The 24,223-nt window shown below is 36.7% G+C and overlaps 2 protein-coding genes and 1 long non-coding RNA gene across 5 annotated transcripts in view; all 3 read right to left on the bottom strand.

The window, feature by feature from the left end:
• The window catches only part of LOC118210363 (olfactory receptor 52E4-like), a 29,075-nt gene extending 25,500 nt beyond the window's left edge, over positions 1 to 3,575 (bottom strand). The window contains exon 1 of the mRNA XM_035386487.1: positions 3,358 to 3,575. The gene's annotated coding sequence lies outside the window, so the exon portion shown is untranslated. The remainder of the gene's footprint in view (positions 1 to 3,357) is intronic.
• A 6,125-nt stretch (positions 3,576 to 9,700) lies between these two features.
• LOC118210368 lies at positions 9,701 to 11,540 on the bottom strand. The gene is made up of 3 exons (XR_004761844.1): positions 11,247 to 11,540; positions 10,504 to 10,589; positions 9,701 to 9,832 (listed from the first exon to the last, which is right to left on the bottom strand). It is a non-coding gene; the product is annotated as an uncharacterized LOC118210368 (long non-coding RNA).
• A 3,115-nt stretch (positions 11,541 to 14,655) lies between these two features.
• LOC118210365 (olfactory receptor 1-like) lies at positions 14,656 to 23,363 on the bottom strand. 3 transcript variants are annotated; one of them, XR_004761841.1, is made up of 3 exons: positions 22,252 to 22,756; positions 21,486 to 21,580; positions 14,656 to 14,789 (listed from the first exon to the last, which is right to left on the bottom strand). XR_004761841.1 is itself a non-coding variant. In XM_035386493.1 (3 exons), exon 3 carries the CDS (start codon positions 21,525 to 21,527, stop codon positions 20,547 to 20,549), a length of 981 nt encoding a protein of 326 aa, XP_035242384.1. In that variant the 5' UTR covers positions 21,528 to 21,580; positions 22,252 to 22,337; positions 23,001 to 23,363; the 3' UTR covers positions 20,380 to 20,546. The 3 variants fall into 3 exon arrangements, 1 of the variants encoding a protein (XP_035242384.1); XM_035386493.1 differs by lacking the exon at positions 14,656 to 14,789 and adding an exon at positions 23,001 to 23,363 and having other exon boundaries at positions 20,380 to 21,580; positions 22,252 to 22,337; XR_004761842.1 differs by lacking the exon at positions 21,486 to 21,580.
• Positions 23,364 to 24,223: the final 860 nt, after the last annotated feature.

Genomic DNA, 24,223 nt, shown 5'->3' with positions numbered 1-24,223 from the left:
TCAATTTAATTTGACACACCCTAATTTGCCTGGGTCTTGAGTTAGCACTAGTATTTGAAAATTGGACCTTGACTGTTAAATTGGGCGCAAAGTGGTATAATCGGGCAAATGATCCTTCTAAACATGAAAAGCACCTAATAATAAATAACTTCAGAGATTGCAACAGTGGTTGGAATAAAAGCCAGCACACATAGGCATCACTAGTATTGTGGTTGAGAATCATTGAGTTGGGGTGCATTTTAATAATAGGCTTGGTCAGAGAAATTGAATTTTTATCACTTGGTTATTTCTTAGAAACTCTTAACAAATAAGACATGTATTACAAGTGGGTGGAAACTCATGACAGGAAACAAACAATATTTGACCATTATCTTTGTTGTTGCAAGACAGACTCTGTTTTGAACTGAAACATTAAATGAACATGGAATTTACCATTGATTGCCTCAAGTTTTCTAAAATATAAAATAATAAGAGAAAGTACTTTACCCATACGTAAAAACTAAAATGTCTCCATTGAAGACTAGTACTGTAAAGGTTCTGACCGTTGGCAGTTAACATTTTAATGATGCTGCGTAAAATTATTTAAGCAAATTGAATGTTGAACAAGCAACACAAGAACAGAATGCAGAAATTCAAAGGGGAATCATTTGTGAATCATCAATAGACGCAACATTTATAATTCATCACGCTTTTAACATTAAGCAGTAAAAACGAATAATAATTGAATTAACTTAAAACGTAAGGTTCCACAAAACAAATTAACCGACTTAGCAGACTAAAAACTGTTGATTCTTGGTTTTGAAAATTATTTTTTGAGAATTTCTTAACATTTGCAACCATTTCCATAGAGGCTAAGGCTAATTGTAACTGCTGCCTCCACCTCTGGTTTCACAGACTGCAGTTTGTGATACAGTTAAAAGCAAAAGTCTTGTAATATGAATTTGTTCCATTTTTTAAAGTTTTTTTTTATTTCTGTTGCAGTTTTGTTCTTGTTTTTTTTTTTTGTTTTTTGTTTTTTAGAAGTTTTTTAGAGAATACCCTAACCTCTTCTGTGTTCAGCACGTAAATGATTGGGTTCATCATGGGGGTAACGGCCTTTACAATTGGCAAATTCATTATACTCGCTTCAGATTTAAGGGTTGAAGTTAGTAACGTAATGTGCGTGCCTATTACTGGAAGGTAATGTAAAGACACCAGCATTAGGTGTGCAGAACAAGTCTTAATGGCTTTAAATCGCCCTTCCCATGAAGTTATTTTAGACAGTGCACCAGCAATAAAAATATAAGACAGTACAATCAAAATAAAGGGTATATAAACAAATAATGTCACATTAAGTCTTGATATCACATGATTGATAAAATTGTCATTGCATGCCAAACTATATATGGACTCATGTTGACAAAAGTAGCTTTTTACCACAATGGATTTACAAAAGGACAACCTGGTAATCAAAGAAACCATTAAAATCAGTAAGACTGAATCATATGCCCACACCACTGTTAATATCACAGCCATCGCTTGCATTGTGATGATGGCATGGTATCTCAGTGGCAAGCATATTGCCACCAATCTATCATAGGTCATAAGGGTAAGACTGAGAGACTGCAAACAGGAAAAGAAAAACACAAAAAACATGTTTGCCAAGCAAGCGTCAAAGGAGATGTATTGTGAATCAAAAAGAAACATTGCAATTACATTTGGAATTAGAGCAGTACTTTCACCCAAGTCAGCTACAGCCAAATTGAAAACAGCCATATACTTTGGGGTGTGAAAACTGTGCTCTGTGTAAATAATAAACATGACAAAGGAGTTTCCCAAAACAGAGACCACAAAAATAAAGGACAGGAAAACATAGTAGTATTTGGCATGGCGCATGTTATTCAAACCATTAAGGAAAAAAAACGGGGGGCTCACAAAAGTTGTATTTAGAGGGAGGGTGGAATTCAGGGAGTTCATAGCAGATGTGTTTAATTCTTCTATTTGTTGCTTTACTTTTGCTTTTCTTTATTCTGTAATTAAAAAAGATAACAAATAGACTGAATAACTCAATTACAGTCAATGCTGGTGATTTATTTTCAAATTCTGAAAACAGATTTAAGATTACGTGAACAAAACTACGTCATGTCCTATAATTGTTTTAACCGTCACATTTATTATCAAGCAGTTTTTAAAATCTCTTTTCTTGCCATGAACAATGGGAAGCCGGCGTTTTCATTCAAATACTGAGCTTGGTACCAAGCATGAAAATAAGATAGCCAACAAAACATGTCAGTAAAAACGATCACCGTAAAACCAACTACATGTAATTCTGATGTATATAATGGTTACACACAGTCTGTACTTATGTTAACTCCTCTGTACTTGCCAGTGTGCACTTTCAGGCACTGTAAAATTGCATTGTCTGCATTTCTAACAGCTTTGGTGCCACAGTAAACAGTAGGCTACACATAATACACATAACCTCACCATAATCATGGTTTATTATTATTTCAGCAGCTTACCAAGAATCAAATGTAACAATCAGTGCAAAGAAATTAAATGTCATGGTTTTCATAAGATTTGGAATCATTTTGCATGCATGCGACATCTAGGTGGCCCTTGATTTTCCTAAATAGGATCTGCAATTATGTAACATATACAACCAAATATGAATGTGATTCCACTTACTCCCTTTAGGCGGTCAGTCGATTGTTTAGTTGAACCAGTCCTGTCCGACTCTGACGTTCGCGCACGACCTAAGGCAACCCACTGTTCTGAGTAGAAGTACAATAATTGTCAGGCGCACTCTGCAATATGATCGGATTCGCGCAGTTACTACTTTTAGCAGGTCTAAAAACAATTCACTGCCTCCCCATTTATCTGTGTTTTTCTTTACTTGTTTATACCTGTATTGATGTTCATTTATGTAAAGCTTTTTGAACAAACAACATTTTTGTAATTTATGTTATTTATTGCAATGTTGTTGCTATGTTTCTGGTTTTTGCCGAAAGGGCTTTTAAAAGCATACGGCATAAAAGTGTTCTTTAATTTTTAAAAATGCCAGTTACACCCAGTTTTCTTTAGTTGAAGACAGCCCCGCCAGATCACATCATGAATTATGCTATACTATATATGATGCACAGAGGTAAGTGCTAGGACATAGGTGCTAGGACATTTGATTTGACTCTAACCATGTAAATACTAATTTTTAAAAAAATAAAATAAAAATAAGAAATAAATATTTGGTAAACATCTCCAAAGTTAAAGTTAAATACATTTTCAGATCTAAGCTCTGAAACAAATGGTCCAATTATGAAAAATGGTAATCTGACAAGTAATATGACTTCAAAAGGGGAAGAATCCTTAGTCCTTACTCACCACGATCACCTTAGCAGAGAATAAGGTTAAAAAACGTTTTCTCCAGTTTGTCCAGCCTGGTTTCATGTTTACAGTAGAGGAGCATTCACTCTCCTTTTGTACATCTTGCTCTGTGTGATTGCCATGGAAATGAACCTGGGGAACTCATTAACTACATTTACTCTGTCAGGACAATTTCTTTGGTTGTTGGTAAAATCGACAAGCTTAGGGACCCAAATCAGATCCCTAATTTCCGTAAGTCAATTAACAAGTAATTTAAGGATATCAGAGTAAGTGATTCTGCAACTGGATCGGAACACGGGGATTACAGGTAAAATCTGAGATGATGCACTGCCATTATACCCTTTAGCAAAGTAAAGGACTCCATCTCTGTCTGTAGCCCTCTGAATGAAGTGAATAATATACATAAATAAGTATTGTCAACTCCTACTGTTGATCAAAAAATCAAACCTCCCTGATGGAGATATAGTCAGTTTTAAAAAATGTGTCAGTTTGGGTGTGCTCTATTTGGTTTTTGCACAGTAAAATATCCAGTGTTAATTCAACTCTACGTGAATTCTACTCCAGAGTGGGACCAAATGTTATCTGTAAGAGTGTAAATTAACACTGGACATTTTACTGTGTATTTAAACTGAACTGGAATTTGTTTCCCTGTGATGTCTTCACCTTTTTTGCAAAATCATTATTTTAGGTTTCTTAAAATTAGGCTCTATTGCCCAGTTTGACCTCACCACTATTAATATCACTGCCATTGCTTACATTGTGATGATGGCATGGTATCTCAGTGGCAAGCATATTGCCACCAATCTATCAAAGGCCAGAACGGTAAGAGTGAGAGACTGCAAAGTGACAAAGAAAAACATTGCAATAAAATTTGGAATAAAAGCAGTGCTTTCACCTAAGTCAGCTACAACCAAATTAAACACGGTCATATACTTTGGGGTGTGAAAACTGCGCTCTATGTATATACTGAACATGATAAAGGAGTTCCCCAACACAGTGACCACAAAAACAAAGCACAGGAAAATATAGTAGTATTTGGCATGGGGCATGTTATTCAAACCACTGATGAAAAGAAATGGGGGATGCACAAAAGTTGTATTTAGAGAGAGGGTGGAATTCAGGGAGCTCATTTCAGGGTCTGATTTCTTCTCTTTGTTGCTTTACTTTAGTTTTTTTTGCCCTGTAAGTAAAGAAAAACATATCAACTGAACGCAATTAAATTTAATGCAGTTGATTTCTTTTTTAATTTCTGAAAACATTTAAGATTACATGAACATGATTACCTACGTAGGATCCTACAAATCATTATTTGCCGTCACATTATTTATCATGAAGTTTATTTTAATATGCTTTCATTCCATAGACAAAGGTACGGGGCGATATAGCTCAGGAGGTAAGAGCGGTTGTATAGCAGTCGGAGGGTTGCCGGTTCGATCCCCTCCCTGGGCGTGTCGAAGTGTCCCTGAGCAAGACACCTAACCCCTAACTGCTCTGGTGAACGAGAGGCACCAATTGTAAAGCGCTTTGGATAAAAGCGCTATATAAATGCAGTCCATTTTACCATTTACAATTTGATGCGCCTATGCAATAAAAAGAAGTTCTTTCATGTTGCTGTTTGCACATTCTTTTAAAGAAGGTAGACAACTGTTTCAGGTTTGAAGATTGTTGTTTTAGGCAGGGGTATCATCAAAATGTGAACGTCATGAAACAATATTACGTGGGGTTTGTATGTCAAATGATAGAGAATGGATTTATCATTTCACACATAATCTTTGGTTTTCCTGCAAAGATTATACAGTTGCAAAAGCAATAGTTTTCATTTTTAAGGCAATTATCAGTTAGCCAGCAAGCCAGTGTAATAGGTTAGAGGGTTGCCTGAGTCCAAGGGGGGGATTTGCATCTATACTTCTCACTCGTCCAACGGTCTTACATGCAAATACGCTACCAGTGAGCTACTAGTAAACTAGCTCCGATGGCCGTAAACAGGTCTGGTAAGCCAGCTGACAAAAACTGGATGTGTACAGTGCTACACTGCTAACCATGGGCCACCATGCCTTGGTAAGCTGTGTAGACACTGTTTACAATTCCATATGGAAATCAAATGTTACCAATTGCAGTATGATAATTATTGCTATAACTCAAGCCCATAGCAGCTGAACAAAGCATTGTAAAACCGCATCTCTAAGCGATTTCGTTTTCGCATTGGGTTCGGTTTTCAAATTTGGCAGTACCAGTCGGGCTTGGTCAGGTCAGGTCTCAAGGTCCCGGATATGAGCTGGGTTTGGTCTTAAATTTCAAGCCCGTGCAGAACTCTAGTGTGGATAAGTATATTTTTGTGTGGATTGGAGCGCACAGACTGCGAGAGGAAAGTCTCAAAATAAAAAAAATAAAAAAGGAAACTCTCAAACTTATGTCACTGAACGCACGCGTGTCTTTTGATCCGCAAATGCAGATTCAACACTTCATAGGCCAATAGTACATTTGAGCATGTCTTATTGTAAAAAATACATGTGGAAATTAGAAACATATTTTTTGTTTTTTCATACAAAAAGTATTTGTGCAAACGGAAAATATGTATTCACTGCACATTCATTTAAAATACAATTTACAAGACTTTAGTTGAGAGATATTTGTGCATATACTGAATATGATGACTTTATAGCAGATTATGTATGTTTGATTATGTTTTGCTTTGTCCAATTACTTTTTCTCCCCTAAAATGGGGGACACTATGTATAAAGAGGGATGTAATTCATACACGGATCACCCCATATTGATGTAAATACAGTGTGTATATATCAGAATCAGAATCAGAATCAGAATCAGGTTTTATTGCCAAGTAGGTTTACACATACGAGGAATTTGTTTTGGTCAGGTGGTGCATAACAGTGAACATAAAATAAGATAAATAAAATAAACATAGTGCAATAAAAACATAACATAAACATAGTGCAAACGGTAAACAGTAAACAATAAACGATGCAAGGGGATAAAGTGTTATAAGTACAGGTGCTGTCTGTTTGGTGTCCGTGGGGGTCAGGATAACAGACAGTGTCAGTGGGGGTCCCGGGCCTTGTTGATGAGGCCAGCTGCAGTCGGGAAAAAACTGTTGTGTCGTGAGGTTTTGTTCCTGATGGACCGCAGCCTCCTATCGGAGGGGAGTGTTTGAAAATGTGTGTGTGTGTGTGTGTGTGTGTGTGTGTAGATATATATATATATACTATATATACACACACACTACATTTCCAAAAGTAGGTGGACACCTGAACATCATGCCCATATGTACTGTTGAACATCTCATTCCAAAACCATGGGCATTAATATGGAGCTGGACGCCCCTTTGCTGCTGTATACACGCACATATTAGGATTGCTACAAGTATGTAAACTCCAAAGATCTTAAGGCCTTTTGTTTTTCCGTTGCAGAGATGAGGAATGCCAGGAAAACTGGTTTGTAGCTAATTCCCTATCACTAGACCAATCACTCACAGATTTGCAGCTTTAGTGACCTGACCTGTGACAAATCATGTACAACAAAGCTTTGCACCCAAACAGGATCAAAATGTTAAATTGTTTCAGCTGATTCACCAGTGGTTTCAGAACTCAGCTTGCTCCCTGGGCATTAGTGTCCTACTGAGCTATTAATTTAATATTGAGCTTTCAATTAAATAATGGCTTGCTGTAATGCTCTTGAGGGATAAAACAGAGCAGGCGTAATCACAAAGACATACTATTGGTCTAAACACATACTGTATAAATACTCAAAAAATGTTTGGGTAGGAGCGCTTCCTGGACTCAAATTGAGTTTGTTTGAGGTGCTCTTTGGATTGGATACATATAGACATCAAAATCAAAGAAAACTCCAAGGCACTCTTTTTAACAATTAAAATGCCTTTATTTTCATGGCTTGGTCATATTAAACCTTTAAAAACAAACTCTGACGCATTTGTCAGCAGCCATACCACCACGCACTCTGCTCCTGCCGACTGGCTGAAGCTAAGCAAGTGTGGATTTGGTTAGTACTTGGGTTGGAGACCACCAGGGAATACTGAGTTTGTGCTGGAAGTGGTGTTGGTGGGTCAGCAGGGGGCAGTCTTCCCTCTGGTCAAATAAACCCCAGGGCGTTTCTGCAAAAGAGCTTCCGTGCTCAGCGAACCAACCCTGGGTAAATAAAGGTTAAATAAAAAAAATAAATAAATAAATAAATAAAATTTCAGCATCAAGCTTTCGTCAGGGAGTCAAACAAAAAAAAAAGCTTGATGCTGAAATGCGTCGAGAGTTTGTTTTTAAATGTTTTTTCAGGGTTTAGGTAGCAAATTCAGGCAATATATTTATGATGTGATCTTGGAATGATTCCCACAGGCAGGCAAAATTCTCACAATGGAGGAAAAAGTGCATTTCTGTTTCTACCTCCTCTGTCATGCAGTGACCACCTATACAGTTGAGGCCAAAAGTTTACATTCACCCAGGCTAAAGACATTCAAACTCAATTTTGCACTTTTCATGTTACCATACATTTCATGTATTAAGTCTATTAGGGTCTGTACTTTATTTCCATAAGAGGTCATTTCAAAATAATAGGTAAGAGACAGATTTATTTCAGCTTTTATGTACTATATCAGATTTTCACTGGGTCAAAAGTTTACGTACTCTTTGTTAGGAATCAGTTTTGTTGCTCTTCTTAGGAACCCTTTCCAGAGTCTCTATATCTTTCTTGTAGTATGGTCCCCACAACTGCATACAATACTCCAAGTGTGGTTTAACAAATGTATTGCATGAAATAAGTATAACTTCCTTGGATTTATACTCAATACGTTTGGCTATATTGTGGCATCCTGTTTGCCTTTTTTTTATTGCTACAGCACACTGTGCCTTAAACTTGAAAGGCTTTGATCAAATACCATTGATTGCCTCAAGTTTCTAAAATATTTTAAGAGAAAGTACTTTACCCATACGTAAAAAGTAAAATGTCTCCATTGAAGACTAGTACTGTAAAGGTTCTGACCGTTGGCAGTTAACATTTTAGTGATGCTACATAAAATTATTTAAGCAAATTGAATGTTGAACAAGCAACACAAGAACAGAATGCAGAAATTCAAAAGGGAATCATTTGTGAATCATCAATAGACGCAACATTTATAATTCATCACGCTTTTAAAATTATGCAGTAAAAACTAATAATAATTGAATTAACTTAAAACGTAAGGTTCCACAAAACAAATTAACCGATTTAGCAGACTAAAAACTGTTGATTCTTGGTTTTGAAAATTTTTTTTTTGAGAATTTCTTAACATTTGCAACCATTTCCATAGAGGCTAAGGCTAATTGTAACTGCTGCCTCCACCTCTGGTTTCACAGACTGCAGTTTGTGATACAGTGAAAAGCAAAAAAGTCTTGTAATATGAATTTGTTCCATTTTTTTGTTTTTTTTATTTATTTCTGTTGCAGTTTTGTGTTTTGTTTTTTTTTTTGTTTTTTGTTTTTTAGAAGTTTTTTAGAGAATACCCTAACCTCTTCTGTGTTCAGTACGTAAATGATTGGGTTCATCATGGGGGTAACGGCCTTTACACTTGACAAATTCATTATACTCGCATCAGATTTAAGGGTTGAAGTTAGTGACGTAATGTGCATGCCTATTACTGGAAGGTAATGTAAAGACACCAGCATTAGGTGTGCAGAACAGGTCTTAATGGCTTTAAATCGCCCTTCCCATGAAGCTATTTTAGACAGTGCACCAGCAATAAAAATATAAGACAGTACAATCAAAAGAAAGGGTATATAAACAAATAATGTCACATTAAGTCTTGATATCACATGATTGATAAAATTGTCATTGCATGCCAAAATATATATGGACTCATGTCGACAAAAGTAGCTTTTTACCACAATGGATTTACAAAAGGACAACCTGGTAATCAAAGACACCATTAAAATCAGTAAGACTGAATCATATGCCCACAACACTGTTAATATCACCGCCATCGCTTGCATTGTGATGATGGCATGGTATCTCAGTGGCAAGCATATTGCCACCAATCTATCATAGGCCATAAGGGTAAGACTGAGAGACTGCAAACTGGTAAAGAAAAACACAAAAAACATGTTTGCCAAGCAAGCGTCAAAGGAGATGTATTGTGAATGAAGAAGCATTGCAATTACATTTGGAATTAGAGCAGTACTTTCACCCAAGTCAGCTACAGCCAAATTGAAAACAGCCATATACTTTGGGGTGTGAAAACTGTGACCTGTGTATATAATAAACATGACAAAGGAGTTTCCCAAAACAGAGACCACAAAAATAAAGGACAGGAATACATAGTAGTATTTGGCAGGGTGCATGTTATTCAAACCATTAAGGAAAAAAAACGGGGGACTCACAAAAGTTGTATTTAGAGGGAGGGTGGAATTCAGGGAGTTCATAGCAGATGTGTTTAATTCTTCTATTTGTTGCTTTACTTTTGTTTTTCTTTATTCTGTAATTAAAAAAGATAGATAAAAAACAAATAGACTGAATAATTCAATTACAATCAATGCTGGTGATTTATTTTCAAATTCTGAAAACAGATTTAAGATTACGTGAACAAAACTACGTCATGTCCTATAATTGTTTTAACCGTCACATTTATTATCAAGCAGTTTTTAAAATCTCTTTTCTTGCCATTAACAATGGGAGGCCGGCGTTTTCATTCAAATACTGAGCTTGGTACCAAGCATGCAAATAAGATAGCCAACAAAACATGTCAGTAAAAACGATCACCATAAAACCAACTACATGTAATTCTGATGTATATAATGGTCACCCACAGTCTGTACTTATGTTAACTCCTCTGTACTTGCCAGTGTGCACTTTCAGGCACTGTAAAATTGCATTGTCTGCATTTCTAACAGCTTTGGCGGCACAGTCAACCTTTTTACATTACACATAACCTCACCATAATCATGGTTTATTATTATTTCAGCAGCTTACCAAGAATCAAATGTAACAATCAGTGCAAAGAAATTAAATGTCATCGTTTTCATAAGATTTGGAATCATTTTGCATGCATGCGACATCTAGGTGGCCCTTGATTTTTCCTAAATAGGATCTGTAATTATGTAACACATACAACAAAATATGAAGTGATATGAATGTGATTCCACTTACTTCCTTTAGGCGGTCAGTCGATTGTTTAGTTGAACCATTCCTTTCCGACTCTGACGTTCGCGCACGACCTAAGGCAACCCACTGTTCTGAGTAGAAGTACAGTAATTGTCAGGCGCACTCTGCAATATGATCGGATTCGCGCAGTTACTACTTTTAGCAGGTCTAAAAACAATTCACTGCCTCCCCATTTATCTGTGTTTTTCTTTACTTGTTTATACCTGTATTGATGTTCATTTATGTAAAGCTTTTTGAACAAACAACATTTTTGAAATGTATGTTATTTATTGCAATGTTGTTGCTATGTTTCTGGCTTTGAAGAATGGGCTTTTAAAAGCGTATTTATAGCGATATTGTTTTTCTGGTTTTTGCCGAAAGGGCTTTTAAAAGCATACGGCATAAAAGTGTTCTTTAATTTTTAAAAATGCCAGTTACACCCAGTTTTCTTTAGTTGAAGACAGCCCCGCCAGAACACATCATGAATTATGCTATACTATATATGATGCACAGAGGTAAGCGCTAGGACATAGGTGCTAGGTCATTTGATTTGACTCTAACCATGTAAATACTAATTTAAAAATAAATAAATAAGAAATAAATAGTTGGTAAACATCTCCAAAGTTAAAGGTGAGTAAGGGTATACATTTTCAGATCTAAGCTCTGAAACAAATGATCCAATTATGAAAAATGGTAATCTGACAAATAATATGACTTCAAAAGGGGAAGAATCCTTAGTCCTTACTCACCACAATCACCTTAGCAGAGAATAAGGTTAAAAAACGTTTTCTCCAGTTTGTCCAGCCTGGTTTCATGTTTACAGTAGAGGAGCATTCACTCTCCTTTTGTACATCTTGCTCTGTGTGATTGCCATGGAAATGAACCTGGGGAACTCATTAACTACATTTACTCTGTCAGGACAATTTCTTTGGTTGTTGGTAAAATCGACAAGCTTAGGGACCCAAATCAGATCCCTAATTTCCGTAAGTCAATTAACAAGTAATTTAAGGATATCAGAGTAAGTGATTCTGGAACTGGATCGGAACAAGGGGATTACAGGTAAAATTTGAGATGATGCACTGCCATTATACCCTTTAGCAAAGTAAAGGACTCCATCTCTGTCTGTAGCCCTCTGAATAAAGTGAAAAATATACATAAATAAGCATTGTCAACTCCTACTGTCAATTAAAAATTTTCCCTGAATTTCGTTTTTTCTGTCATACTGTGAAATCAAACTTTTGTAAGCTACAAAAGTTGCCATTTTGCAAAGTAAGTGGTTTTACAGGGATATTAATTCACAAACATGTCTGCACACCTATTAAGTACAGGATATATATATATATACACACACACATATATATATGTGTGTGTGTGTATATATAACTAAAGAAAACTGGGTGTAACTGGCATTTTTAAAAATTAAAGAACACTTTTATGCCGTATGCTTTTAAAAGCCCTTTCGGCAAAAACCAGAAAAACAATATCGCTATAAATACGCTTTTAAAAGCCCATTCTTCAAAGCCAGAAACATAGCAACAACATTGCAATAAATAACATACATTTCAAAAATGTATATATATATATATATATATATACACACACTCACCGGCCACTTCATTAGAGATGCGTTCAGAGATGCTCTTCTGCATACCTCGGCTGTAACGGGTGGTTATTTGAGTTACTGTTGCCTTTCTATCAGCTCGAGCCAGTCTGGCCATTCTCCTCTGACCTCTGCCATCAACGTGGCATTTTCGCCCAGAGAACTGCCGCTCACTGGATGTTTTCTCTTTTTCAGACCTTTCTCTGTAAACCCTAGAGATGGCTGTGCATTAAAATCCCAGTAGATCAGCAGTTTCTGAAATACTCAAACCAGCCCGTCTAGCACCAACAACCATGCCACATTCAAAGCCACTTAAATCACCTTTCTTCCCCATTCTGATGCTTAACTTGAATTTCAGCAGATTGTCTTGACCATGTCTGCATGCCTAAATGCTCTGAGTTGCTGCCACGTGATTGGCTGATTAGATAGTTGTGTTAACGGCTGCAGTTTGCAGTTGAACAGGTGTACCTAATGAAGTGGCCAGTGAGTGTATATATATATATATATATACAGTATGCACATGGGAATATAACAAGTCATGGATAACTGCTGTGCATACAGCTACCCACAATCAATCAATCAATCTTTATTCCGGACTGAGTGTCCATATATACACAAACAGGTTAAGACAAACAGACAAAAAAGACCGGTCACAAATCAAACAAATCACTTTGATTCTCATTTTGGGGTACAAATATTATTATGTGATGTATATATTTAATATATTGCGCTGGTCCAATTTATCTTTTATCTGCTGAATTTATCAAAATAATTAATAGTATGCTGCCATCTTAAAACCATGCAAACAGTTCAATATAAAAGAGAATTGAGCCTTGCTCTGCACGAACTAAATGTAAACTATTACCATTTATTGATACCCTGTACAGGGTAAGGCCATGTCAGATGCCATAATGACCTTCTAGGGAATTATATCTATTATATCTAACTAGAAAAGCTAGGTCATGCTTTTGTTACTTCAAGATTAGATTACTGCAATGCTCTTTTGTCTGGATGTGCAAATTCCTCTCTGAAAGGGCTCCAGCTAATTCAAAATGCAGCAGCTTGTATTCTCACCAGAACAAGGAGATTCGAACATATCAGCCCAGTGCTAGCATCGCTTCACTGGCTGCCAATTAAATTCCGAATAGACTATAACATACTACTCCTTACTTTTAAAGCCTTACATGGGCTTGCCCCTTTGTACTTATAAGGAATAAGTAAATCATTTATTTCCTCACGAACGCTCCGTTCGCAGGGTGCAGGCCTCCTTGTTATTCCTGGAATAGCTAAAAGTACCATAGGTGGTAGAGCCTTCTCCTATCGTGCTCCCCTCCTGTGGAACAAGTTGCCTGCCCATGTTCGGGGCGCAGACGCTATCACCTTATTTAAAGCTAGGCTCAAAACATATCTTTTTAATCTCTCCTATATTTGAGGGGCAGGAGTGGGTGGCGGGCATAGCTATAGAGTCTCTGGTGGACTGAGCGGTTAGTGCTGTCACTGGATCATCATTGGTAATGCTTTGTTAAGCTGAACCGGTCATGGTCTGGTGATGACTGTCTCAAGCCTGCCCTCATGGCTGCGCTGGCCCCTGCCTCTGTTTGCCTTAGCTATGCTGCTATAGCCTTATTCTGCCAGGGTTTTCCTTATTGCACGCAGGCACCTCTGTCTCTTCTGCTCTGCTTTTTTTATTTTTGTTTTGAAAAGTTTTTTTGAGAATTCCCTAACCTCATCTGTGTTCAGCACATAAATTATTGGGTTCAGCATGGGTGTAAGGGTCTTTGCAATTGACAAATTAAATATCCTGACATTAGGCTGAAGGGTTGAGGTTAGTGAAACAATCAAGATGCCTATTATTGGAAGAAAATATAAAGACACCAGCATTAGGTGTGCAGAACAAGTCTTAATGGCTTTAAATCGCCCTTCCCATGAAGCTATTTTAGACAGTGCACCAGCAATAAAAAAATAAGACAGTACAATCAAAAGAAAGGGTACATAAATCCATAATATCATATGAACTTTTGATATCATATAATTCATAGAATTGTCATTGCATGCCAAACTATATATGGCCCCATGATCACAGAAGTAGCTTTTTACCACGATTGATTTACAAAAGGACAACCTAGTAATTGAAGCCACCAATAAAATAATTAAAAATGAGTTATATGTCCACGCCAGCGTTAACAATACAGTCATGGCTTGCATAGTGATGATGGCATGGTATCTCAATGGCAAGTATATAGCCACCAATCTATCATAGGCCATAAGGGTAAGACTGAGAGACTGCAAACAGGTAAAGAACAACACAAAAAACGTGTTGGCCAAGCATGCGTCAAAGGAGATGTATTGGGAATTGAAAAGAAACATTGCAATTACATTTGGAATGAGAGCAGTGCTTTCACCCAAGTTCGCTGGAGCCAAATTAAAAACGGCCATATACTTTGGGGTGTGAAAACTGCGCTCAGTGTATATACTGAATATTACAAAGGAGTTCCCCAAAACAGTGACCACAAAAACAAAGCACAGGAAAATAAAGTAGTACTTCACATGGCGCATGTTATTCAAACCATTGATGAAAAAAAAGGGGGACGCACAAAACTTGTATTCAGAGAGATGGTGAAATTCAGGGAGCTCATAGCAGATGTGTTTAATTTTTCTTCTCTTTGTTGCTTTACTTTTGTTTTTCTTTGTCCTGTAAGTAAAAAAATTAAAAAATAAAAAAAGGACATATCGACTGAATAACTCAATTACAACTAATGCAGGTGATTTATTTTCGAATTCTGAATACGCTTAAGATTGCATGAACAAAACTACGTCATGTCCTATACTTGTTTTAACTGTCACATTTATTATCAAGCAGTTTTTAAAATCTCCTTTCTTGCCATAAACAACGGGAGACCAGCGTTTTCATTCAAATACTGAGCATTGTACCAAGCATGAAAATAAAATAACTAACGAAACATGTCAGTAAAAACGATCACCGTAAAACCAACTACATGCAATTCTGATGTATTTAATGGTTACACACAGTCTGTACTTATGTTAACTCCTCTGTACTTGCCAGTGTGCACTTTCAGGCACTGTAAAATTGCATTGTCTGTATTTCTAACAGCTTTGGTGCCACAGTAAACAGTAGGTTACACATATTACACAAAACCTCACCATAATCATGGTTTATTATTATTTCAGCAGCTTACCAAGAATCAAATGTAACAATCAGTGCAAAGAAATTAAATGTCATGGTTTTCATAAGATTTGGAATCATTTTGCATGCATGCGACATCTAGGTGGCCCTTGATTTTTCCTAAATAGGATCTGCAATTATGTAACACATACAACAAAAGAGGCACCAATTGTAAAGCGCTATATAAATGCAGTCCATTTACCAAAGGGAGGCTGGCTTTTTAGGTCGAGTACTGAGCATGCAAATAAAATGGTCGGCACCGCATGAGGTGAAGTCTAATGTCCAACGAACAATATCTGCCAATTACTATCCATTTGTATCACGGCATGGAAATTGGCTAAGTAAACTGTGTCAGAGAAATTATGTCCGTGCACTTTTGAAAAACTAGTTTCACAATTTATTAAACTTTCTCCAAGGTGTTTCGAAGATTGTGATCAACAAATACGATTTTTATCATTTTACATTGTTACAATTGTACTTATCTGGCTAAACTTTATTTGACCCAGAAGCATACAGTACATTAATGGGGCAAACATATGTCTGGATAGGTTTGTACAATTCGATATGTAATTAATAGGCCTAAATATTTCTAATTTTTATCTGTTTTTATTTTGTTTATCCCCCTCACCCCCTTTCTGTAGTGTGACTGATTGTATGTTTCTTAGTATAAATGTCTGTTTCTGTAATGTGAATGTTACATACTGCAAGGAAAATGTCCTATGGGGATAATGAAGTATTGTATGTATTTATGTACGTATTTACAGTAGCTATTTTACAACCGGTATTTATGTTAAGTTGCAAATATACACTTGTACATTTTGTAAAAATTAGCTTGATAACCAAGAATCAATATATCTTTTCTGGAGTGTAAGTTTTAGTATTTTACCCCAAAGGATTCAAACAATTTGATGCGCCTATGCAATAAAAAGAAGTTATTTCATGTTGCTGTTTGCACATTCTTTTAAAGAAGGTAGACAACTGTTTCAGGTTTGAAGAGTGTTGTTTTAGGCAGGGGTATCATCAAAATGTGAACGTCATGAAACAATATTACGTGGGGTTTGTATGTCAAATGATAGAGAATGGATTTATCATTTCACACATAATCTTTGGGTTTCCTGCAAAGATTATACAGTTGCAAAAGCAATAGTTTTCATTTTTAAGGCAATTATCAGTTAGCCAGAAAGCCAGTGTAATAAGTTAGAGGGTTGCCTGAGTCCAAGGGGGGGATTTGCATCTATACTTCTCACTCGTCCAACGGTCTTACATGCAAATACGCTACCAGTGAGCTACTAGTAAACTAGCTCCGATGGCCGTAAACGGGTCTGGTAAGCCAAAGTGTTAGAGTAAGTACAGGTGCTGTCTGTTTGGTGTCCGTGGGGGTCAGGATAACAGACAGTGTCAGTGGGGGTCCCGGGCCTTGTTGATGAGGCCAGCTGCAGTCGGGAAAAAACTGTTGTGTCGTGAGGTTTTGGTCCTGATGGACCGCAGCCTCCTGCCGTAGGGGAGTGTTTGAAAGAGTGTGTGTGTGTGTGTGTGTGTGTGTATGTGTGTGTAGATATATATATATATATATACACACACTACATTTCCAAAAGTAGGTGGACACATGAACATCATGCCCATATGTACTGTTGAACATCTCATTCCAAAACCATGGGCATTAATATGGAGCTGGACGCCCCTTTGCTGCTGTATACACGCACATATTAGGATTGCTACAAGTATGTGGACTCCAAAGATCTTAAGGCCTTTTGTTTTTCCGTTGCAGAGATGAGGAACACCAGGAAAACTTTTGTAGCTAATTCCCTATCACTAGAACAGTCACTCACAGATTTGCAGCTTTAGTGACCTGACCTGTGACCAATCATATACAACAAAGCTTTGCACCCAAACAGGATCAAAATGTTAAATTGTTTCAGCTGACCCTCAGAGAAACAGACTGTAGTGTGGAAGCAGATTTAACATAAGGTACCTATGGTCACATGGACAGAAATTGGGATGTGTACTGTACACCTGGATGTGTCACACTGAAATCAGGACATCCTTTGACAGTGTGGCCTGTATTTATAAACATGTAAATGAAAAGTTAGTTTAGAAACATGCCCAGCTGTGTTTGTGAAGAGGGAAAAAACACTTTCATTTTATATTTATAATAAAAAGCATTTTTAACTGAAGTCTCCAAAAGGTTTCAGCAGGCTTAATTCCTGCAGCCTTTTGTCTTAGAGTCAACTGGCTAAAATTCTGAATAAGGCAATAATAAAATAAGGATCAGTCCACTTAAACATAGTGTATACTGCAAACATTATTATTACATTTACAGCTTTAAAAACTGCTGGCTCCTCCTGAAACACTTTATTGTTCGTTAGTTTGGCCTCTGTTTCAACATACAAATCCCTCCAGCAAATAATAATTATTCACCAGTGGTTTCAGAACTCAGCTTGCTCCCTGGGCATTTGTGTCCTACTGAGCTATTAATTTAATATTGAGGTTTCAATTGAATAATGGCTTTCTGTAATGCTCTTGAGGGATAAAACAGAGCAGGCGTAAACACACAGACATACTATAGGTTTAAACACATACTGTATAAATACTCAAAAAATGTTTGGGTATGAGCGCTTCCTGGACTCAAATTGAGTTTGTTTGAGGTGCTCCTTGGATGGGATACGTATAGACATCAAAATCAAAGAAAACTCCAAGGCACTCTCTTTTTAACAATTAAAATGCCTTTATTTTCATGGCTTGGTCATATTAAACCTTTAAAAACAAACTCCGACGCATTTGCCAGCAGCCATACCACCACAAACTCTGCTCCTGCCGACTGGCTGATGCTAAGTGTGGATTTGGTTAGTACTTGGATTGGAGACCACCAGGGAATACTGAGTTTCTGCTGGAAGTGGTGTTGGTGGGCCAGCAGGGGGCAATCTTCCCTCTGGTCAAATAAACCCCAGTGCCTCAGTGCAGTGACAGGGACACTGTGCTTTAGGAGATGCCATCTTTCGGATGAGACGTTAAAACTGAGGTCCTGACTCACTGTGGTCATTAAAGATCCCATGACACTATTCGCAAATAGTAGGGGGTTCCCTGGTGTCCTGGCTCTCGCAAAAACTTGCCACCTAATCATCCCCTGATTTAATTGGCTAAAAAAATGTTCTCGCCCTCCAGTGGAGCTGCTCAGTGGCCAACAATAGAGGATTGTGATTGTACTGGGCAGCTCCCAGGTGTGAATGTGTATGAGTGTGAAGCAGGGCGTTTCTGCAAAAGAGCATCCGTGCTCAGCGAACCTACCCTGGGTAAATAAAGGTTAAATAAAAATGAAAAATAAATAAATAAATAAAATTTCAGCATCAAGCTTTCGTCAGGGAGTCAAACAGAAAAAAAAAAGCTTAATGCTGAAATGCGTCGAGAGTTTGTTTTTAAATGTTTTTTCAGGGTTTAGGTGGCAAATTCAGGCAATATATTTATGATGTGATCTTGGAATGTTTCCCACAGGCAGGCAAAATTCTCACAATGGAGGAAAAAGTGCATTTCTGTTTCTCCTCTGTCATGCAGTGACCGCCAATACAGTTGAGACCAAAAGTTTACATTCACCTAGGCTAAAGACATTCAAACTCAATTTTTCACAACTCTACACTTTTCATGTTACCATACATTTCATGTATTAAGTCTATTAGGATATGTACTTTATTTCCATAAGAGGTCATTTCAAAATAATAGGTAAGAGACAGATTTATTTCAGCTTTTATGTACTATATCAGATTTTCACTGGGTCAAAAGTTTACGTACACTTTGTGAGGAATCAGTTTTGTTGCTCTTCTTAGGAACCTTTTCCAGAGTCTCTATATCTTTCTTGTAGTATGGTCCCCAGAACTGCATACAATACTCCAAGTGTGGTCTAACAAATGTATTACATAAAATAAGTATAACTTCCTTGGATTTATAAATCAATACTTTTGGCTATATTGTGGCATCCTGTTTGCCTTTTTTTTTATTGCTATAGCACACTGTGCCTAAAACTTGAAAGGCTTTGATCAAACATTGCTCCCAGGTCTTTTTAAAATTGAGCACATTCGATTTGTGTTCCTCCCATAAAGTAATCCTGCCTAATGTCCCTTAGCAGACTAAAAACTGACGATTCTTGGTTTTGAAAATTATATTTTGAGAATTTCTTAACATTTGCAACCATTTCCATAGAGGCTAAGGAATTGTAACTGCTGCCTCCACCTCTGGTTTCACAGACTGCAGTTTGTGATACAGTAAAAAGCAAAAATCTTGTTATATGAATTTGTTCCATTTTTTACCTAAATTTAATTTGACACACCCTAATTTGCCTGGGTCTTGAGTTAGCACTAGTATTTGAAAATTGGACCTTGACTGTTAAATTGGGTGCAAAGTGGTATAATCGGGCAAATGATCCTTCTAAACATGAAAAGCACCTAATAATAAATTACTTCAGAGATTGCAACAGTGATTGGAATTAAAGCCAGCACACGTAGGCATCACTAGTATTGTGGTTGAGAATCATTGAGTTGGGGTGCATTTTAATAATAGGCTTGATCAGAGAAATTGAATTTTTATCACTTGGTTATTTCTTAGAAACTCTTAACAAATAAGACATGTATTACAAGTGGGTGGAAACTCATGACAGGAAACAAACAATATTTGACCATTATCTTTGTTGTTGCAAGACAGACTCTGTTTTGAACTGAAACATTAAATGAACATGGAATTTACCATTGATTGCCTCAAGTTTCTAAAATATTTTAAGAGAAAGTACTTTACCCATACGTAAAAAGTAAAATGTCTCCATTGAAGACTAGTACTGTAAAGGTTCTGACCGTTGGCAGTTAACATTTTAGTGATGCTACGTTAAATTATTTAAGCAAATTGAATGTTGAACAAGCAACACAAGAACAGAATGCAGAAATTCAAAAGGGAATCATTTGTGAATGATCAATAGACGCAACATGTATAATTCATCACGCTTTTAACATTAAGCAGTAAAAACTAATAATAATTAAATGAACTTAAAACGTAAGGTTCCACAAAACAAATTAACCGACATAGCAGACTAAAAACGGTTGGTTTTTAATTCTTGGTTTGGAAAATTATTTTTTGAGAATTTCTTAACATTTGCAACCATTTCAATAGAGGCTAAGGCTAATTGTAACTGCTGCCTCCACCTCTGGTTTCACAGACCGCAGTTTGTGATACAGTTAAAAGCAAAAGTCTTGTAATATGAATTTGTTCCATTTTTTAGTTTTTTTTTTATTTCTGTTGCAGTTTTGTTTTTTTTTGTTTTTTGTTTTTTAGAAGTTTTTTAGAGAATACCCTAACCTCTTCTGTGTTCAGCACGTAAATGATTGGGTTCATCATGGGGGTAACGGCCTTTACACTTGACAAATTCATTATGCTCGCTTCAGATTTAAGGGTTGAAGTTAGTGACGTAATGTACATGCCTATTACTGGAAGGTAATGTAAAGACACCAGCATTAGGTGTGCAGAACAAGTCTTAATGGCTTTAAATCGCCCTTCCCATGAAGCTATTTTAGACAGTGCACCAGCAATAAAAAAATAAGACAGTACAATCAAAAGAAAGGGTATATAAACAAATAATGTCACATTAAGTCTTGATATCACATGATTCATAGAATTGTCACTACATGCCAAACTATATATGGACTCATCTCGACAAAAGTAGCTTTTTACCACAATGGATTTACAAAAAGACAATCTGGTAATCAAAGCCACCATTAAAATAATTAAAACTGAATCATATGCCCACACCACTGTTAATATCACAGCCATCGCTTGCATTGTGATGACGGCATGGTATCTCAGTGGCAAGCATATTGCCACCAATCTATCATAGGCCATAAGGGTAAGACTGAGAGACTGCAAACAGGTAAAGAAAAACACAAAAAACATGTTTGCCATGCAAGCGTCAAAGGAGATGTATTGTGAATCAAAAAGAAACATTGCAATTAAATTTGGAATAAGAGCAGTACTTTCACCCAAGTCAGCTACAGCCAAATTGAAAACAGCCATATACTTTGGTGTGTGAAAACTGCGTTCTGTGTATATAATAAACATGACAAAGGAGTTTCCCAAAACAGAGACCACAAAAATAAAGGACAGGAAAACATAGTAGTATTTGGCATGGCGCATGTTATTCAAACCAGTAAGGAAAAAAAATGGGGGACTCACAAAAGTTGTATTTAGAGGGAGGGTGGAATTCAGGGAGTTCATAGCAGATGTGTTTAATTCTTCTATTTATTGCTTTACTTTTGCTTTTCTTTGTCCTGTAAGTAAAAAAAAAAAAAAAAAAAAACGGACATATCGACTGAATAACTCAATTACAACTAATGCAGGTGATTTATTTTCGAATTCTGAATACGCTTAAGATTGCATGAACAAAACTACGTCATGTCCTATAATTGTTTTAACCGTCACATTTATTATCAAGCAGTTTTTAAAATCTCCTTTCTTGCCATAAACAACGGGAGACCGGCGTTTTCTTTCAAATACTGTGCTTTGTACCAAGCATGAAAATAAAATAGCTAACGAAACATGTCAGTAAAAACGATCACCGTAAAACCAACTACATGCAATTATGATGTATTTAATGGTTACACACAGTCTGTACTTATGTTAACTCCTCTGTACTTGCCAGTGTGCACTTTCAGTTACTGTAAAATTGCATTGTCTGTATTTCTAACAGCTTTGGTGCCACAGTAAACAGTAGGCTACACATTTTACACAAAACCTCACCATAATCATGGTTTATTATTATTTCAGCAGGTTACCAAGAATCAAATGTAACAATCAGTGCAAAGAAATTAAATGTCATGGTTTTCGTAAGATTTGGAATCATTTTGCATGCATGCGACATCTAGGTGGCCCTTGATTTTTCCTAAATAGGATCTGCAATTATGTAACACATACAACAAAATATGAATGTGATTCCACTTACTCCCTTTAGGCGGTCAGTCGATTGTTTAGTTGAACCATTCCTTTCCGACTCTGACGTTCGCGCACGACCTAAGGCAACCCACTGTTCTGAGTAGAAGTACAGTAATTGTCAGGCGCACTCTGCAATATGATCGGATTCGCGCAGTTACTACTTTTAGCAGGTCTAAAAACAATTCACTGCCTCCCCATTTATCTGTGTTTTTCTTTACTTGTTTATACCTGTATTGATGTTCATTTATGTAAAGCTTTTTGAACAAACAACATTTTTGAAATGTATGTTATTTATTGCAATGTTGTTGCTATGTTTCTGGCTTTGAAGAATGGGCTTTTAAAAGCGTATTTATAGCGATATTGTTTTTCTGGTTTTTGCCGAAAGGGCTTTTAAAAGCATACGGCATAAAAGTGTTCTTTAATTTTTAAAAATGCCAGTTACACCCAGTTTTCTTTAGTTGAAGACAGCCCCGCCAGAACACATCATGAATTATGCTATACTATATATGATGCACAGAGGTAAGTGCTAGGACATAGGTGCTCGGACATTTGATTTGACTCTAACCATGTAAATACTAATTTTAAAAAAATAAAATAAAAATAAGAAACAAGTAGTTGGTAAACATCTCCAAAGTTAAAGGTGAGTAAAGGTATACATTTTCAGATCTAAGCTCTGAAACAAATGATCCAGTTATGAAAAATGGTAATCTGACAAGTAATATGACTTCAAAAGGGGAAGAATCCTTAGTCCTTACTCACCACGATCACCTTAGCAGAGAATAAGGTTAAAAAACGTTTTCTCCAGTTTGTCCAGCCTGGTTTCATGTTTACAGTAGAGGAGCATTCACTCTCCTTTTGTACATCTTGCTCTGTGTGATTGCCATGGAAATGAACCTGGGGAACTCGTTAACTACATTTACTCTGTCAGGACAATTTCTTTGGTTGTTGGTAAAATCGACAAGCTTAGGGACCCAAATCAGATCCCCAATTTCCGTAAGTCAATTAACAAGTAATTTCAGGATATCAGAGCAAGTGATTCTGGAACTGGATCGGAACAATGGGATTACAGGTAAAATCTGAGAGATGCACTGCCATTATACTCTTTAGCAAAGTAAAGGACTCCATCTCTGTCTGTAGCCCTCTGAATAAAGTGAAAAATATACATAAATAAGCATTGTCAACTCCTACTGTCAATTAAAATTTTTCCCTGAATTTCGTTTTTTCTGTCATACTGTGAAATCAAGCTTTTGTAAGCTACAAAAGTTGCCATTCTGCAAAGTAGGTGGTTTTACCGGGATATTAATTCACAAACATGTCTGCACACCTATTAAGTACAGGATATATATATATATACACACACACATATATATATATATATATATGTATATATACACACACTCACCGGCCACTTCATTAGAGATGCGTTCAGAGATGCTCTTCTGCATACCTCGGCTGTAACGGGTGGTTATTTGAGTTACTGTTGCCTTTCTATCAGCTCGAACCAGTCTGGCCATTCTCTTGCTTGTAACCGAAAGGTCGCAGGTTCAATTCCCAGGTAAGGACACTGCCGTTGTACCCTTGAGCAAGGTACTTAACTGGAATTGCTTCAGTTTATATCCAGCTGTATAAATGGATACAATGTAAAATGCTATGTAAAAGTTGTGTAAGTCGCTCTGGATAAGAGCGTCTGCTAAATGCCTGTAATGTAAAATGTAATGTAATATTGTCCCAGATATAGGCTATTGTGCCTACAAACCCGCTTTTCAATACCGCTTTTGACAATAGTGTACTGTGACACAGTGACCATTTAACACCCCCCAACCCACCACGTCACAACGTAACTGTCCACAAGTAATCAACCACACATAAGAAACTGGATGTCTCATTTACAAAATAGTAATTTACTTTCACAGTTGCTATATCGGAACTACAGCAACATTGTAGTTTCACTATAGCAACTTGCAACTTAGCAACTGACTTTT

This window comes from Anguilla anguilla, chromosome 12 (genome assembly GCF_013347855.1).
Source record: "Anguilla anguilla isolate fAngAng1 chromosome 12, fAngAng1.pri, whole genome shotgun sequence".
Lineage (NCBI taxonomy): Eukaryota > Metazoa > Chordata > Actinopteri > Anguilliformes > Anguillidae > Anguilla > Anguilla anguilla.
The sequence above is the reverse complement of the archived record's forward strand: the minus strand, read 5'-3'. Positions and strand labels throughout refer to the sequence as shown.